The sequence below is a fragment of the Lissotriton helveticus genome, chromosome 3_1, assembly GCF_964261635.1.
Source record: "Lissotriton helveticus chromosome 3_1, aLisHel1.1, whole genome shotgun sequence".
In the NCBI taxonomy this organism is placed as follows: domain Eukaryota; kingdom Metazoa; phylum Chordata; class Amphibia; order Caudata; family Salamandridae; genus Lissotriton; species Lissotriton helveticus.
This window is the reverse complement of record NC_136061.1, coordinates 1,814,458,356-1,814,475,368: the sequence shown is the minus strand read 5'-3', so window position 1 is coordinate 1,814,475,368 and position 17,013 is coordinate 1,814,458,356. Positions and strand designations below refer to the sequence as shown.

Below are 17,013 nucleotides of genomic sequence, written 5' to 3'. Positions count from 1 at the left end.
AGCAAGGGTTAAACCACCAATATACTACTGCCAGGGCTTAACCACCCATCTACAACAGCTAGGGCTTCACAACCCATTTAGCAATGCCACCGGGCCTTATTGAATGATGTATCACATCCAGGGTTTCATCATCAGTGTACCAGAGCCAAAGCTTTATCAACAATGTGCCACAGCCAGGGCCTCGCCACCCATCTACTGCTCCTCCCCATCAAATGGTGCTCTTTTCATTTACGCCTACTTCCATTTCAGTTGGTCTACTCCATTAAAGCCACCCCATTGAGTAACTTCACCATCTCATTCACCTCTGTGCAAAAGATACAGTCATTTTCTTCTCAATTCCATTACACTCCCATGCATTCAGATTCATATCTCCGCCTAACAGCAATCTGCCATTGGGTGGTCCTTTGCTCACTCTGAGTGAACTCCTCCAAAGAAGGGATCTGCTTCCTGAATCCCCTCTTTCGCACACTCTATCCAATGATATCACCTCGACATTTACCTATAACACCCATATCAGCTCGACCAGAAACCTCTTTAAATGTGGTGCATCCCATGGCTGGAGTGATTCAAATCCACCACAACTATTGTAGCCAGGTTTCAGCTGCTGAATATATGTACAATCCACCCCACCTCCCTTCCCATGCAGCCTAATCAACTTGTGTGTCATGATCAATATGGACAACTTTAAGAGCCACCTATTTTGCCTTGCCCAATTGCGATTACATTTCTAAGACAAACTCTCTTTTTTCTTCACAAACACCTACCGTTCCTAGTAAATGCAGATCAGAGGAGGGCTCTACTTAAGCCTCAAACCCTAACCCCTAAAGCCGCCTATGGAACTGCTCCAACATTCCTTGGGCATAGGCTTACCCAAAACATCCGAGCTCAAAACCTCCTTCCTTCAAAGCCACTTCACACTGCGACTGGTTTCTCATATTTCTGCCTGCTGGTATTTCTCCACTGAAACACATGCCCTACTGGCATACGAGCCACCACTCCTCCCCCAGTTCAATGCCATCCTAAAAGTTCAGTTCTCATTCTGGAAAAGCATAACCTCATGTCCTGCCCACTCCACACTCTTTTTACCTCTTCTGCCCAGCCTGCAAACCTGCTCAAACTCTTGTAAATCAATACTCCCTGCTGTAATGTAAAGTATATGACATAATCAATACATATAATGTCATTTTATTCGCATATTGTACCATCCATCATCCTCTTACATATGGCTCTAAATTTCCTCTCAAAAAATGTAATTGTCTTCACATTTTTAGAAACGTTTCCATACAAAAGCAAAATGCCACTAGCAGGGACGGGGCTTCAACACACATCTAATACAAAGAGGGCTTCCTCGCTCATCTCCCCAGCCATGCCTCCAAAGCTATTGACCACCGTCAATGGCATGGCTTTAGAGACATGGATTCCCTAAGCCTTTACTGCAGTCAGTGAGGGAGACTCATCTAAACTTACCAGTCAGTGTCAGGGATTCATCAAGCACTTTCCACAGTGTATGAAAGGGTTTTTTATGTTTTGTTTTGTGCCACCCAAGCCCTGCTGCAGGGTAGTAATTCCCTTCATGTTGGTATCTTGTAGTGAGTGTGCCCAATACCCACACCTCCCCTCGTGCACCCTATTACCTCTTTCAGCTTTTTGCTCTGTGGGGTGAAGCAGCCCACCACCTCTCCTGACGAGGAGTTGGCCTGGTTCTTGCGCTGGCCTTCGAGGCGCAGCAGAGCAGAAGGTGGCATCTCATCATACAGGCGGTAGGACAGGTTTCGTAGCACACACACCGCGTTCTCCACACTCTGTGTGAGAGTAAAATGAGAGTGGGAAATATGTACATGGAGATGGAGCAAGAAGGACAGTTAGAAAAGAGAAAGTGAAACTGAGGCATCAAGAAAAAGAGGGATAGAATTTAATGGGAGAGAACATTTGAGCAAAAGTGAAAAAGTCACGTAAAAAATTAGAAAGCAAAGAAATGGACTAAGAGCGGTGTGCAATTAAAAAACAGTGTGAGGTAGAGCACAAGGTAGACAACAGGAGGAAATTGAATGGAAGGAAAAAAGGAGGCAACATGAATCAGAAATGAAGGCAACGAAATGGAAAGGAGCAAACATGGTCATTGAGAATGGGACAACATCATGAACAGAGAAAGAGAATTGGGCAAGAGGGGGCAAAATGAGAGGCAAAGCCAGAAAGTGTAGAAAGGCGTACTGGGATGGTGGGCAAAGAGGAGGTTATAGATAGGGAGGCAGAGGGGAAAGCATATTGGAACAAAAGTAGAAGCATAGAATAAAGGGCAAAGAGTAACAATAGTAAAATGGCATTGAGGATGAAAAAAAAGCCATAGTGCGGGTCAAAAGAAGAGAAAAGACGACACATAAAAGTCAAAAGCAGAGGGAGAGTGAGGAAATGGTAAGCGAAGAGACATTAGAAAAGGATGTGAGGAAATAGGGCATCAGGAGGGAAAGTAAAGAAATAAAAAAACTGATGGAATGTGAAACTAGAGACAAAAAGGTAGAAAAATGGCAGCAAAATAGAGAAAAGATCAAAATGAGTGAGAAAACGAGAAATGAAGAGGGGCTTTGCAGTAGAGAGAGAGGGTGTACTATGAAGAAGAGTGGAACATTTGGAAATAAAAGGAAAGAAAGTTGAAAATAGGAGAAATGAAGAGGTAAGAGAACAAGTGGAAAGGGACAATGAGAAAGATAGCAAAAGAGGGGAGGAATAAAGGAAAAACAGACTTAAAGGAAGAGTTAATAAGGGGGTGAAGAGATAGTACAAGAATGGGTGGAAAGGGTGAAAAGGGTCAATGAGATTCCGAATGAAGAAAGTTACCTCCTATGAGAGACAACTGGCCCCTATCAGAGATCACTGGCCAGGTAAGGAGGTGGTAGACAAGAACGTGATAAAAAGGGAAAGATAAAGAAAAGAAAAAGGGATGCAATAGGCCTAATGAAAAATGACTGTTGATTTTGGGGGGAAAACGTAAAGGAAAGGGTAAAATAACAACAAAAATAAAGTCACAGGAAACCGTTAAAGACTGTTGATCTCAAACTAAATCACATAATGAAGGTTAATTTTACAAGGAGGCCAAGTAGTGCCGAGTAAGCACTGTAGAAAAAGGACAATGCAATTACGAGATTCTATGACCACAGTGTATTCCACGTAATTCTGGATTTGCCACGCATGCCACATATTCCACCATTATTTGCAGATTCTGAATGTTCATAGCTGAAATGGAACAGAAGCTACTGATGGCTATCACTATGCAAAGATTAACCAGAGGCCCGTTAGGTGGTTACGTTTCAGATCTATGAAACTGGTACTATGAGGTGAAACTTTTGAATAGATAGCATTAATGACCGCAGTCAATTGACTGGGGAATTGCTTTTGTCTGCAACAAAAAAAAAACATTTACATGTAATTCAAACAGGATGGAAATAATGACAACATCTTTATTTGTTGCAGAAGCCATTTTTCAGTAGGACCTGGTGAATCTGTATACTTTTCTTTTTCTTACGACGACCTGTTATTTTTGTTTTTTTCTGAGATTCTTTTTGTATCAGTGTGTTAAGGTATGAAATAGCGAGATAACACTACAGATTGCCCTGAATTATAAAGCATTATTTGGCCTTTCTTATCGCATAATTTACTGAACGCCGCAGCATTTCTGCATTTAGCCTGTCTATAAGTAAAGTTAAAATAAAACACAGCATGAAGAGTGAGAGTGCTGAGTAGAGGGTGAAAGGTATGCAGCCAGATGTTGAGCATGTCACCTGAATACCAAGATGTTTCGCTTTCTCTATGAGTTTTGACCTCATCAAAGGACAGCAGTCTGTAATAACAACCTCTAAGTGAATGTGAACCAGGCTTGTTGGGAAGTAAAGCCTTTGAACACACATACACTGCTAAGCTGTAATTTAACTGTAAGCATCGCCTGTCTGTGTCTGCAGCTCCACTCCCCACTTACACTCACTCTTTGCTCTCCTTTCTAGATCCCCCCACTGCTGGCTAGATCTGTGTCTAACTCTCCTAACATTACCCCTTGGTTCCCTCTCCTCCCCTAAGAATTCTCTTGCTCATTTACCTTGGTCACCTGTTGCTCTCTCGCCCCAGCTCCTTCCCCCCCATTTCCTTTCAAGTGCAATCTCTTTTTTTTGTGTGCAGATTTATATAGCTCGAACTCGACCCGAAGGTATTGGAGCGCTTTACATGAGCACAAGTTACGTTACACATTCAGGCACGGGGAGATTGAGTGATTTGCCCAGAATCACAGGATGTGGAGCCGACCCCGAGGTTCGAACCTTGGTTTCCAGCACCAAAGTCGGTAGTCTAGCCAACGGACCACATCCTCTCTGCATATCCTTGTACCATTCTTCCTTATTATGTGTTTATAATAATAATAATAATCCACATTTGTAAAGCGCACAATCACCCGTAAGGGTCTCTAGGCGCTGGGGGCCGTCGGGAAGATTAAGCAAGCTATTGCCCAGAGTCACATGGTGCTGGGCTAATCTGCTGCCGGTGCCGGGGATCGAACCGTGGTCCCCAGATTCCGGAGTCAGTCACCCTGGCCGCGGCGCCACACCTCTTCCAGAGCGCACTCTTACCCCAAGGCTTCATGGTGCCATCTGGCATGGCAGCTGAAACTCTAGGACATAGAAGCAACGCACTGACCTGCAAACAGCAGTGCCATTAGTAACAAAAAACATGAATACAAGATGGTCGTTCTACAGAAGATGACGCAAGACGAAGTCAAAAGCTGGTGAGCTTGAGCTCCAGATGAATGAGCTCCGGTCCAAACTTTGTGTGACTACTAGCTGACCGAAGGCTCCGTGTCAGCACTGAGGACTGGGATTCATTCATCAAAATGTGCGGGCCATGCCTAGGTGATCTCTGTAGACCACACAACAATTGAAAACACCTTGTAGTGCCGAGAGAGAGTAGACATGTGTAAGCACAAGGGAGACCTGCTGGTGGTGGGCAGTGCTGGCCACTAGCTACATGCTGAGGTGGCCTCAAATAGAAGCCAGCGCAAAAACTACTACTAAAGTCAATATAGACAGGCCAATGACAAGGCTCATTCAGAGTATGATTTGAATTTGAATTTAAAACATTTGTAGAGCGTAGCATACACCCTGCGGTTTCTTGGCGCTGTGAGACAAAGTTAAGCAAAACGGAGCCGTGGATGGCTGGCCCAAAAGATAGTCATGAGGCACAATTTACAGAGGAAAGGCTTGTTTAAACAAAAACGTTTTAAGGTCTTTGCGGAAAGAGGAATAATGGGAAGCAAATCGTAAATGGTCGGGGAGGGAGTTCCAGAAGGTAGGAGCCAGAGTTGAAAAATTGGCTCCTCCCCACTTTTTTCGTTTGTAGCGGGGAATTTGGAGGAGGGATTTGGACGATGAACGAAGCTCTCTGGCTGGAGCATATTCTTTAATCAGAGAGGAAATGAAAGCGGGAGCATGACCCTGGCGAACCTGAAAAATCATACAGCCAGTTTTAAAAAGGGAACGTTCCTTGACAGGGAGCCAATGAAGCTCCTTAAGGAGGGGTGTAGAGTGATGAAAGCGTGCAAGACCGAACACCAATCGTGCCGCTTGGTTCTGAACCATCTGGAGCTTCCGCAGGCTGTACGCAGGGATGCCGTTGTATAGGGCATTGGCGTAATCCAGCCGCGAGATCACCAGGGCGGACATGATCAGTTTGAGTGCCAGAGGGGAAAAGAAACGAGAAACAGTGCGAATAGTGCGGAGGGTGAGGAAACAAGAGGAGACAACGGAGCTGATTTGTGAGTGTAAAGTGAGTTGGTTATTCACTTTAACACCCAAGGTTTTGACTGTGGAGGAAGGAGTGGGGGAAGGGCCAAAAGAAGGGGGCCAGAACAGAGAGTTCCAGGGACTGGACGAACCACCTGTGAGAACCAACTCGGTTTTGTCCGGGTTCAATTTAAGATGGTTGTGGTTCATCCAGTCCCTGATGAAAATCATAATAGACTGGAAATTAGAAATGGAGTGGGGAGAAGAGGAGAGACTGAAAATGAGCTGGAGGTCATCCGCATAATTATATACGGTGACCTCCAGCTGCTGGAGCGCAGAGATTAAAGGAAAGATGTATAGGTTAAAGAGTAAAGGAGTAAGTGAGGAACCCTGGGGAACACCACAAGTGACGTGGAGTGGAGTAGTCGTGAAATCCCCCATCCGAACCGCCTGGGTGCGGTCCCTCAGGAAGGACGATAGCCAGACCAGGGCTGAGCCCTCGATTCCCGCCGCTCTGACACGTGAAAGCAAGATGGTATGGTCCACCGTGTCAAAAGCGGCGGAGAGGTCGAGGAGCACCAGCGCCTGATGTTTATTTTGGTCCATGCCTTCCCTGAGGTTGTCCAGGACCGACACCACGACGGATTCGGTGGAGTGCCTAGGACGGGAGCCGGCCTGACGAGACGCCAAGCCTCCATTTGCCTCTACATGGGCGCTGAGTACCGAGGTGACATGGCGCTCAAGCACCTTCCCCAGATAGGGCAGTAGGGAAATGGGGCGATAGTTGGCTAGGGTGGACGGGTCAGCGCCGGACTTCTTCAAAATGGGCACAATTGTGGCTGATTTGAATGCGGGGATCACGACTCCCTGAGTGAGAGAGCTATTGAGGAATGTGATTGGGGGCTGGGGACAAGCAGAGTAGATCTGTTGTAAAATTCGTGCCGGACAGATGTCTGCTGGAGAGCCAGATTTGACTTTAGGCAGCATCTCCAAAAATACATCTTTGGTGAGGGGAGGAATGGAAGTGAGACGGGACTGAACAGTAGGGGGAAGAGGGTCAACGAACATAGAAGAGGGCGGAGGGATATTTGCCTTAATGATTGCAATCTTATCCAGAAAAAATGAATTTAATTGGTCACACAGGGCCTGGGTAGGCGGGAATTGGGGTGAAGCCCTGTCCGAGTAGGCTAGGTCGTTGACTATGGTGAAAATCTCCCTAGGTTTATTTTCAGCTGACTGGATTTTTGTGGAAAAATACATGGTTTTGGTGGCTAAGATGGCTTTTTTGTACTCTGTTAGCAGTGAGGAATATTGGTTTTTCAATAAAGGACAGTAATTTCTTCTCCACTGCCTCTCAGCTTGCCGTACGGCCAATTTCTGTTCCTTTAGGTCGTCACTGAACCACCTATTGGAGTCCTTGAGTCGTCGAGTTGAAATGCGACGTAATGGGGCGACCGAGTCGCAGGTTCCAGCAAGCCAGGTGTTAATAGCAGTGGCTTGGAGATTGGAAGATAGGCCTGAGAGATTGGGAGAGGACTTCAGAAGCAGGGAGATCAGTGTAGGAAAATCAACCCGATTCCAATTCCGTGCCCAGGTGTTTTTAGCGAGCGGAGCCTTAGTGGCGGGGTTGAGAAAAAGAGAAAAGGAAATAAGGGCATGGTCAGACCAAGGGCAGGGAGATACAGTCACGGGGGAGACAGAAAGGTTTAGGGACCAAACCTGGTCTAATGTATGACCATGAGAATGTGTGGGGACAAGTATGTGAGGGACAAAATTCAAGGACTGGAGGGATTCAGTGAATTGTTTAGAAGGGGTACACTCTGAAGGGTCCGAAGGCCAGTAATTAAAATCGCCTAACACCAAGACGGAGGCGTGGTTGACCACCAGGGTGGCCAATAGGTCTTGAAATGCTGGCAGAAACAGAGGCGAGGGCTGGGGTGGACGATACATTAGAAGACAAGTCATCGGAGGAGTAAAAGAGAAAGAGCGAGCTACAAGGTATTCAGTGGAGGAGATGGGGGGGAGGGCAAAAATTGAAAGTTATAGTCCGAGCGGGCAATTAAGGCTACGCCTCCACCACAATTAAGGCTACGCCTCCACCAATCCTGCCTACTGGGCGGTCAGCGCGTAGAGCAACATAGGAAGGGGGGAGAGCAGCCAAGAGAGCAGGTAAGGAAGAGTCACAAAACCAGGTTTCGGTCAGGAGCAGTAGGTCGGGCTTTTCAGAATCAAGCAGGACAAACAGTTCTTGGTGGTGTTTAACCGCTGACCTGGTATTGAGCAAAATGATGGATAAAGAAGGAATGGGAGGGAGGGAACCAAGCAAAGGGGGAGGTGGTGGGAGAGATGCAGGGGGGGAGACGAAGGAGTCAAGGGAGAGGGGGAAAGTCCTAGTGAGGCGATGTGGCAGCGGGCTGACTCTGATAGCGGCCAGTGGCCCTGAAGAGTAGTGAGCTCCCCAGCAGAGTATGTTATAAAATGGACATTACGACGGGGCCCTGGGCCTGGTCGGCCGCGGACGGGCGCAGACGGGCTTGACTTATGCGCGACTTCGGCGCGAAGTCGGTGCTCCCGCTGCGCTCGTCCGCTGCGCTTCCTCCATACTGCCATTTTATACATATGAGAGGGAACACTAGACCGCTAACCTGCAATGCCTGTAAGCAGGGCGGAAGTGGTGTTGCAGGCAGGCGACTAAGCACCAAAACTCCTAAGCCAATCCAGGTCATCTAGAGATTCTCATTGGGTCAGTGTTTCTTCTTTTCTTTTTTTTGCTGAAGTGGCTCATGCTTTCATTGTAGGAGCTACTTTGGCAGAAAGAATAACATCAATGATGTTCATGACATTGAAAATGAAAAATTGGATGCCCCATCATGCTGGGACTTTTCTCCCAGAGTGTCAGGATATTTCTACAATGTTCTAGCCAAGGTGTAGACATGCAGGACGAAATGCAGCAGTCAGGGCATCAAACAACCCGGAGAAGGCGTCCGGTGCACCCACCGAAACCATTTTCACCAAGATGGGTTTCCAGGTGGCAAAGTCATCTTCAGCCCTGCCGTCATACCCATATCCTCTGAATGGCAGGAGGGGCCTCGGGAGGGAGAGCGATGCATGCGGTGGACAAGAGGGGTAGTACCAAGCGGGATAGTGGGCAAGTGGGAATTTTTACCAGCCTACTCGTCACCACTCATCTTTAAATTAGGACCTATGCTTTGTTAGCACAAGAACAGGAAAACAATAATATTACCATATGAAGTTTTTAGTGTCATACCTTTACAAGTACACATATTAGAACGGCAAAAATCCGATCTTCATTAACTAGGATGCCTAGTTCTTTGTAATGTAGGGACTGAACACATTCGATGTGCCTCAGGCCAAATGTCAATGGTTCACAGGGATTTGTTCCCTCAAAAGAGGACCTCAGGTTTGCTGTGGTTCAACTTCAGGAAGTTGTGTTGCCTCCATTCATTGATGACTGAAGACACGATGTTAACCTTTCTGCCTCTGTCGGATAAACAGAATCTTTTTGCAGAAAGATCTGAATCTCATCGGCTCTCCTCCCCAGCTCTTTCTCCTCCCTTTGTCCTCCTCTCATTCTATGCATATTTGTTCTCTGCATCTCCCATTCCTCGCCTTCCCTATCTTAGATCTTCGTCATACATCCTCTGGCTGCTGTCGGCAGTGTTCTCTCTCTTTCTCTCTCCCTCTTTCTCACTGTGCCCTCCCTTCCTGTTTTCTCTCTGCCCCTCCTCCTCCTTCTCTCTCTGCCTCTCTCAGGCTCAATGTGTACACTTAGGATGTAGAAGAGAAGAGCCTGCCAGAGTCTTCTGCAGTTTAAGACTTGCCATCAGCCTGGGGGTGTTTTTTCCAAGGCTTTCAGTGTGCCAGGGAGCTCAGCGCTGCCAGACACAGTTCTACAGAAATCACGTGTCGTTTAGAAAACCACAAGTTTTTGTATGCAAACCATGAAGTAATTGTTTTAAAACATAATCAAATTATTTTATTTATACAGGTAAAAAAGATGTCAGTACCTGTCCCTGTCCTTTCTTCCTTTTTAGAAACGAATGGTTTATTTAGCGCTGTTGTTTTTACGTCTCGTCTGGAGACTGTTTTTTCCCCAAGTTGCTGCAGGCCAGCTTCTTTCCAGAAGAATTGCACTTTGGCACATTTATGCATTTTTTTTATTACTTATTGTTTCATAGTTTGCACAGCGGCATCGCCTAGGAACTGGAAATAGACTTGCGTCATACTGACATTCACCTCCTTCTACCTCACCTCTGTGCTTTACGAATCGGAAAGGAGGAATTAACTGGTAAAGGTATGTTAAAACATTAATTGCTTCTACTTTTGGTTGCTTTGTAAATAAAATCCGTTTTATTCCACCCCAGTCTTCTGTACATTTGAATTACCTATATCTTCTTTTGTGAATCTGAATTGACATTTTTAAAGTGCAGACAATTGCCCATAAGGCGTGTCCTAGCGCTAAGCATACTGGCAGACGCTGCGGCAAACTTTAAGCTAAGAAAAACAAATCTTTATTTGCTTCCTAAGATAGTTAGCTTTGTACCATACTCGTAGAGGCAGAGATCCACGCTTTAATAGCATGGTATAAGAATAGGCTGCTTCCCATCCTTGCCTTCTTGAAGTGATATATCTCCAGTAGTTCCTTCATAGCTGATCGAAGAGCACGCTAGGCAACTAGGGCTTTAGATAGGAATTGTTAGGTTATGTTACACAGTATTTATAAGGAATGCATAAACCAGGAAGCTTTCATGGCACTGAAAACACAGAAGCAAAGGAGGCCCAAGCTTAGCCATAGGCCTGTCTATAGAGCCAGGTATTTAGCAGAGCCCTGAAGCTGGCATGGGAAGTCGTAGTTTTGAAGTTTAAGGGAAGAGAATTCCATACATTTAGAGCAATCATGGCAAACCTAATTCCACCCAATCGCTTCCTGTTATATTTAGGGAGCTCTAGTAGATTATGCGTAGTTGATCTAAGATCACGTTTGTGAATGTAATTCTGGATTCCAGTAGTAACAAAAGGTGGGCCTTTGCCATATTGGGATTTGAAGAGAATGCACCCAGTTTTAAATGGAGTTCTCTGAACGACTTAAAGCCAGTGCAATTTTGCCATCAGAGGTTTGATGTGGTAGTGTCTGGGCTGACATCAGACCAGCCAGTCTGCCTGATTTTGAACCATTTGAAGCCTCTGACTCCGTCCCTTTAGGAGTTCCAGATAGAGAAAATTAGCATATTCAGTACAGGATATAGCTAGGGCAATTATGATCTGGATAATAGCCTCGAGGGTAAAATATTTCCTGATCTTTTCGATTTTCTGGTGCTGAAAGAAGCATTATGAGGTCACTGCACCAATCTGAGGCTTCATCTAAAGGTCTTCATCAACAAGGACCCCTACACTTTTGTCCTCTTTATTGGGAACCCACAGGGATCCCATCTCCAATGGCCAGAAGGAGAGGTTCCAGCCATGCAGTTAGTTTATTTTTAATCATCACAATTTCAGTTTTGTCAGAGTTCTGTTTCAACTGATGACACTTCATCCAATCATGGATGTATAGCATGGTGTTCTGAAAAAACTGTATGAATTCTCTTGTGACATCAATATGGAAGAGCAACTGCATGTCATTGGGTAGTTGTATATTTTCACCCCTCACCTCTGTAGGGTGTGTAGCCGTGGGCGGATATAAAGGTTGAAAAGTTGGGGGGCAAAGAAGAGCCCCGTGGTACCCTGCAATTAGGCATGACCTTAGATGAACAGAAAGGGGAGTGACCTTACCTCTAATCACTAGATATTTTTTTACTCACCTTTCACTCATCCCTGACCCTTCCACTCACTCATTCCTACACCACACATAGTTTTTGATACCAGTGCTCCCGCGTATCCATAGTCATAGTATTCCCCGTCCCGCAGCTGGGCGGGAAGACCCCTATGATGATGCATGACACCAAGGGCCCTTTTGGTGTGTGAGGGGTATTTAAGAAACACTATGTGCTTCCAAACATTGTAGGTATTGTATTGCAGATGACCTTTGTGTCGAGAATTCTCTATTGAACCTCCTTAAGGTGGATCCTGTTGTTTATGATACATTTCAAGAGGAGGACATATCCACCTCCAGTGTTTGGTTTGGACACTACCTCTTCACTCCCCCTTTTTGTTAAATATAGTTACCCTACTCTTGTCATATAATGAATGCTACAGGATCACTGGCTGCCCTTAATAACTGAAAAACAGTTTCTCCAATGACCTTTTATTGTGAAACAGCTTGAGCGTTCCATCTTCTAGCACCAATGCCACCATGAACTTTGACTGTGACCCATGTGAGCTACACTTCTGACACCTCCAGGGGCGGCTCCTCCACTAAGGCGGAGGAACGTTGCCCCACTGCTCTCAAAGCAGTGAAAAAAAAAAAAAATGATAATAACAATGTTAAGCTCATTTTATTTTTCGTTGTTGTGGGGCTGGGTTAGGGCGGAGCTGGTGGCACAGGGAGGAGTGGTTCATGCACTTAAATGGGCATGACAGTTTGGCCAGCCATCTTGAGCTGGCCAAACAGTCATGCGCACTTTGCATGTTTCCCATTAGGCTGTAATGCACAGCCTGATGGGGATCATGCATAGGCTCCCTGTCCCCATCTGAGCACTGAACCACAGCTCTCAGATCAATCACAACGCTGCATTGAAGCATTGTGATTGGCTGAGAGGAGCCCGTGTGCTTCCTACTTGCGTTCCGGGACTCGTTGGAAGGAAAGCGGCGGAGAGACGCGGCCAGCTGAAGAGGTAAGTGTTTTTGTTTTTTTATTGTTTCTTTTTTCACCCCCCCTCCAACGCCACCCCCGTTCCATTTTAAAAAAAGTATTTTATTGGTTTTCGACCCAAACAACAACCCCTCATACAAGGCCCATCATCCATAAGGGCAAATCATGGGATACAGTGCTTAAAGTTAATGTCCACAGGTAGGCATGTGTTTACATCAATATCAACATCAGAATAAGCGCCTCAGCCTCCCCCCCCCCCCCCCCATGGTCCAACACTAGCACCGCAACCTGCATCCCAAATCCCAACCAATTTTATATGGAGCCCATCATGAAGCTCCCGCCTGCTTAAGCCTCTTCCACCCCCTCCCGTCTAACCCCTGCCACCGGTGTGTTCTACACACTTTAAGCCAGAATGTCCAGTCATCTTCAACATGTTAGGGTGCGCCAGTATACCAATGCGTGTGGGCTGCCCCTCAATTCCCGCCATGCTCAAACCCACCTCCACTCTCCAGCAGCCACCCAAAGCCTGGCAAAGTCAGTGTGCCTCAGTCTGTTCTTGAGGAGCCCCCAAGGAGCCAGAGTCCGATTCCGATAGCTTCAATAGCACCACCAGAGCTTCCCATGCTTGAGCAGTGTCCATTGCCTTTTCATTATTCGCTCTTCTTGCCTGTTGGATCCTGACCATACTCCCACTGGCCGCCCAGCTCATCAATTCCGTTTTCCACCGCTCTATACTAGGGCCATGTGTGGATTTCCATTTACTCGTTATTTCTAGTTTGGTCAACAACAACCCCAGATCAATGAATGTACTGGTTACTTTGGTTCGCGCTGTGTGGGGATACCAGTGCAGTATACATGTTCCCATTGTGGATTCTATCCGTCTATCCATCACTTCCCATAGGACCTCAACCACCTCTTCCCAATATCTGCCGAGTTGCGGGCAATTCCACAGCATATGTTGGAGGTCCGCGGCAGTCAAACGACATCTAGGGCAACACGCGGAGTCCACGCCACCCCCATTCCATGACAGCCGGCGCTGAATACCACTGAAGAATAATGAGTGCCTTTGAAAATCAGGACTCCACTGAGAACCAAAACTCAACCAGCTCTGGTTTACCAGACATTCTATTTTCAATCACTCATAGTAGTAGCATATTGTAGAAGAGAGGTTTCCATGCAAAGAATCACACGGTATCACAGACCAAAGCTCCTAGCGTAATTGGTGGTACATACATGAAGTCACCTTCCAAAAGTGGTGGCAGAGGCAGAACCAGTAAGGCAATCCCAAACCTTTAAACACACCCACATAGAGTGGGAGCAAAGACAGAAAGTGACACTGCATGTCTATTAAGCTGCAGCAAATTAGGAAAACTGTAGCTTCAAAAAGCATTTTGGTAATTTACTTTCAGTAAAATCCATGGTCCTAAATTACAATTGGAGGGTTAGATGGAATTTACTTCACCATATTATCCTGATTTTTGGCACTTTAGAGCCTTCACATTACAAACAACGGGTTAATGCCCCTCCACGAGTAGCGCTCACTAACGAAAATACCACCCAACTCTAAATCAGGGCCATATGTCAAACCCTGATTACTGAATAGGTCTCTGTGTGGATAGCAAGTTGAAGAATAACTCAAAGTTGTTGTGGAACAACAGGGATACCCTGTTCAATTCCACCTCTTTTGCCACACATCAGCTGGGTAGGTCCTGTGCACCCAGCAGCCTTTAATACCTGTATAGGATCTGTGTTTCCCACCTGTGAAATTCTTGTCTATGGTGGCACAGACCCAAGCAGGCCTAACTAGGCCCATGTGCCCACATGACACTGAACCTGTAGGCAGCTCAATGTACAACTCGAAAATCCTGGATCTTTTAAGATTTGTTAATTATTAGCAGGCTTGGAAGACCACCGCGGTTAGACTATGTCAGCATGTGCATGCTGCAGCTGTTCTGTGCTAACTGCGAGCAAGTAATCTTACCTTGTCTTCAGCTTTGCCAACTTCCAAAGCTCGTGTGGTGTAATTGACCATGGAATCCACTAAGCCAGGACACTCTCGCATCTTCTGCCGCGTCTTGTCACTAGCTGAGCTGAGGTTCCTGAACAAGATAAAAGAAAGATTGGTGAGCATATGGAGATTCTTGAAGTGCTGGCCTCACATCCTTTGTGAGGTACCACAGTTATACTCACCAAACTGGTTGACATCAGGGGCCTTCCTCATATCATGAGAGACACAGACAACTGCAGCATCTGCTTTCTATGAGATACCTTCGACTGCTTCTCCCTCATCCTGTGAGATACCTTCAACTGCTTCCCCTGCCTTCTGCTAAATGCTCTTGACAGCTAACAACAAAGCCTCACTTTTGTACTACTGTCTGAAAAATGCCTTCAAGAGCAGCCCCAAGTGTTTGAGAAGTACTCTAAATCAGCCTTTTAGCATTGAGCAGTCCGTACTGTTGGCCCTCAAGAGTAACATTCAAATGGTACAATCTCTACAGACTTAGGTATTATCCATTGAGTGAGTCTTTGTACCGATCCCTCCTCTGTTCTAGAGAACCTAAAACAACCTATAATACTCAGGACTGTCTAGTGGGACTTTAGGTCTTGGGTTCAATGATGCCTTTCTACTCCCATGACTCAATCCCACCTTCTCTATGACACTCTAAGGGAGATGTAGTGCCCCTCAACAGGTGAGGCCTGAGGTGGCTGGATCATGAGAGTGACATTGTATTTTACTACCGGAAAAGGCTAGAGTTACTTGACCATCCAGTTTGAGCGATATAGTCTCCTACTGCAGGTGAGGCTGAGAGTTTAGCTTCAGACTAGTTATGTGGTGCCCTTTAGGGAACGAGTGGTTTAGCAGTATCCTTGTACAGCTTCCACCACAGGGGAGGATTGAAGTGATTGTTCTCTGTGAGTGGTGTAGCTTCCAACTACAGGTGAGGGGAGCAGAGGTTGCCTGTTTCCAAAAACAAGTCAGAGAATTTACCTTACACAAATGGTAATCTCTCCCACTTTTTTTTAAAGATATTTAATATAGCACAGACCAGGCTCCAAAGAGAAACCCAACTCTTCACGTGTTTTGCAGAAGGCGCATTTTGAAAGAAACAGAGATATAACAGGCAGAGACTGGATTACAGAAACCAGGTTCTATGCGGAGGGATAGGGACATGTAATTGGGACAGGATTAGACAGCACACTGTTCAACTGGTTTACATATTTCCAGTAATCAAATGTACAATAAGAGGCACAGAAGGATACATTGATCTGCCCAGATAAGTGGTCAAATGAGAAAGGTGGGATTAGAACCAATGTCTTCAGATTTCAATAAGAATTCAAGGTCAATAACCTGACTACTATAATTCATCTCCTGCAATAGAGGGGATAGTTATCTTGTCCCTTGTATTCAGCTTCCTCCATCTTCCACCTGCGCACCACTAACTCCAAGAGGTTTGCACCTGGAACTTCCTCTGCAGTGACCAGAGTCTTACAATGGCACAGTTACAAACCAGGTGGACGGTTATAAAAGTACAACAGTAGCATTCTAAGCAAACAGTTAAGGGGGCGGTCATATATGTGTAGAGAGAAAGCAAACCCAATACAATGCCCTAACTCACATCAACCTTAACCTCTCGCATCCCACTGCGAAACACCCTCTGAGCACCCAGGGAAGGAGAGTTGTGACATCCCTTACCTGAGAAAGCCAGTGGCATTATAGAAGATCTCAGACTCTGAGGCATTCTGTTGGATGACGGCCGAAGTCCCAACACCAGACAGAGGCCTCAGGATCCGATCAGTGAGCTGGTCTAGCGTGTCCTGGGCCAATCGGTCCTTAAGGTCATCGCTGGAGGAAAGGTTCCACAGAATCCCTGTCAGAAAGTGGATAAAGGAGAGGAGAATGAGAGTAATGTATTCACCAAAGCCACATAATCCCCTATAGATGGATTGCTTGATGGTTTCACTCTAAACTTCTAGTTGGGGATCATGAACGGGCAGTTCAGATAGAATGAGTGAGCTGGATGTTTAGAACGATCAGTGCAATCTACTAGTCCACAGCTCACCTTTAATATTCTAATTAATCCCAGAGCTGACTTGGTTGAGAACAATTGTATTTTTGGCACTGCACTGCCATCACATTGAGAACAGATGATTGAGCCATTTGAGGAACTCTGGCTTAGCGATTTGCCAACCTTGTTGGAGATTTCTGGTCCCAATCTTTTATTATTCACACTTTGCATACTAGCACTTAATGAAGGTGAAGAAACACATTGTTTGCGAAATTGGTATTTCCCTTTCGAATAACTTTGGAAAAAATGTATTCTGGAAGTCCAACAAAGATATATTGTATACATGTATATGTTTAGATCACATTGCATACTGAGCGGTATTGTCATTTTATGGGCACAAGATAGGGTGAGTGGGTTAACCTTTGATTTTACACCTTGAGTTTTATTTATAATTTTTGTAAATATGGCAGCGCAAATA

The 17,013-nt window shown here is 45.7% G+C and overlaps 1 protein-coding gene across 1 annotated transcript in view; it reads right to left on the bottom strand.

Moving 5' to 3' along the window:
• PKP3 (plakophilin 3) overlaps positions 1–17,013 on the bottom strand; it is a 158,426-nt gene that overhangs the window by 29,965 nt on the left and 111,448 nt on the right. Inside the window, exons 7-9 of the mRNA XM_078682725.1 lie at positions 16,223–16,397; positions 14,510–14,627; positions 1,635–1,802 (exon numbers count right to left, since the gene is read on the bottom strand). Of these exons, the coding sequence (XP_078538851.1) occupies positions 1,635–1,802; positions 14,510–14,627; positions 16,223–16,397 (461 nt within the window). The remainder of the gene's footprint in view (positions 1–1,634; positions 1,803–14,509; positions 14,628–16,222; positions 16,398–17,013) is intronic.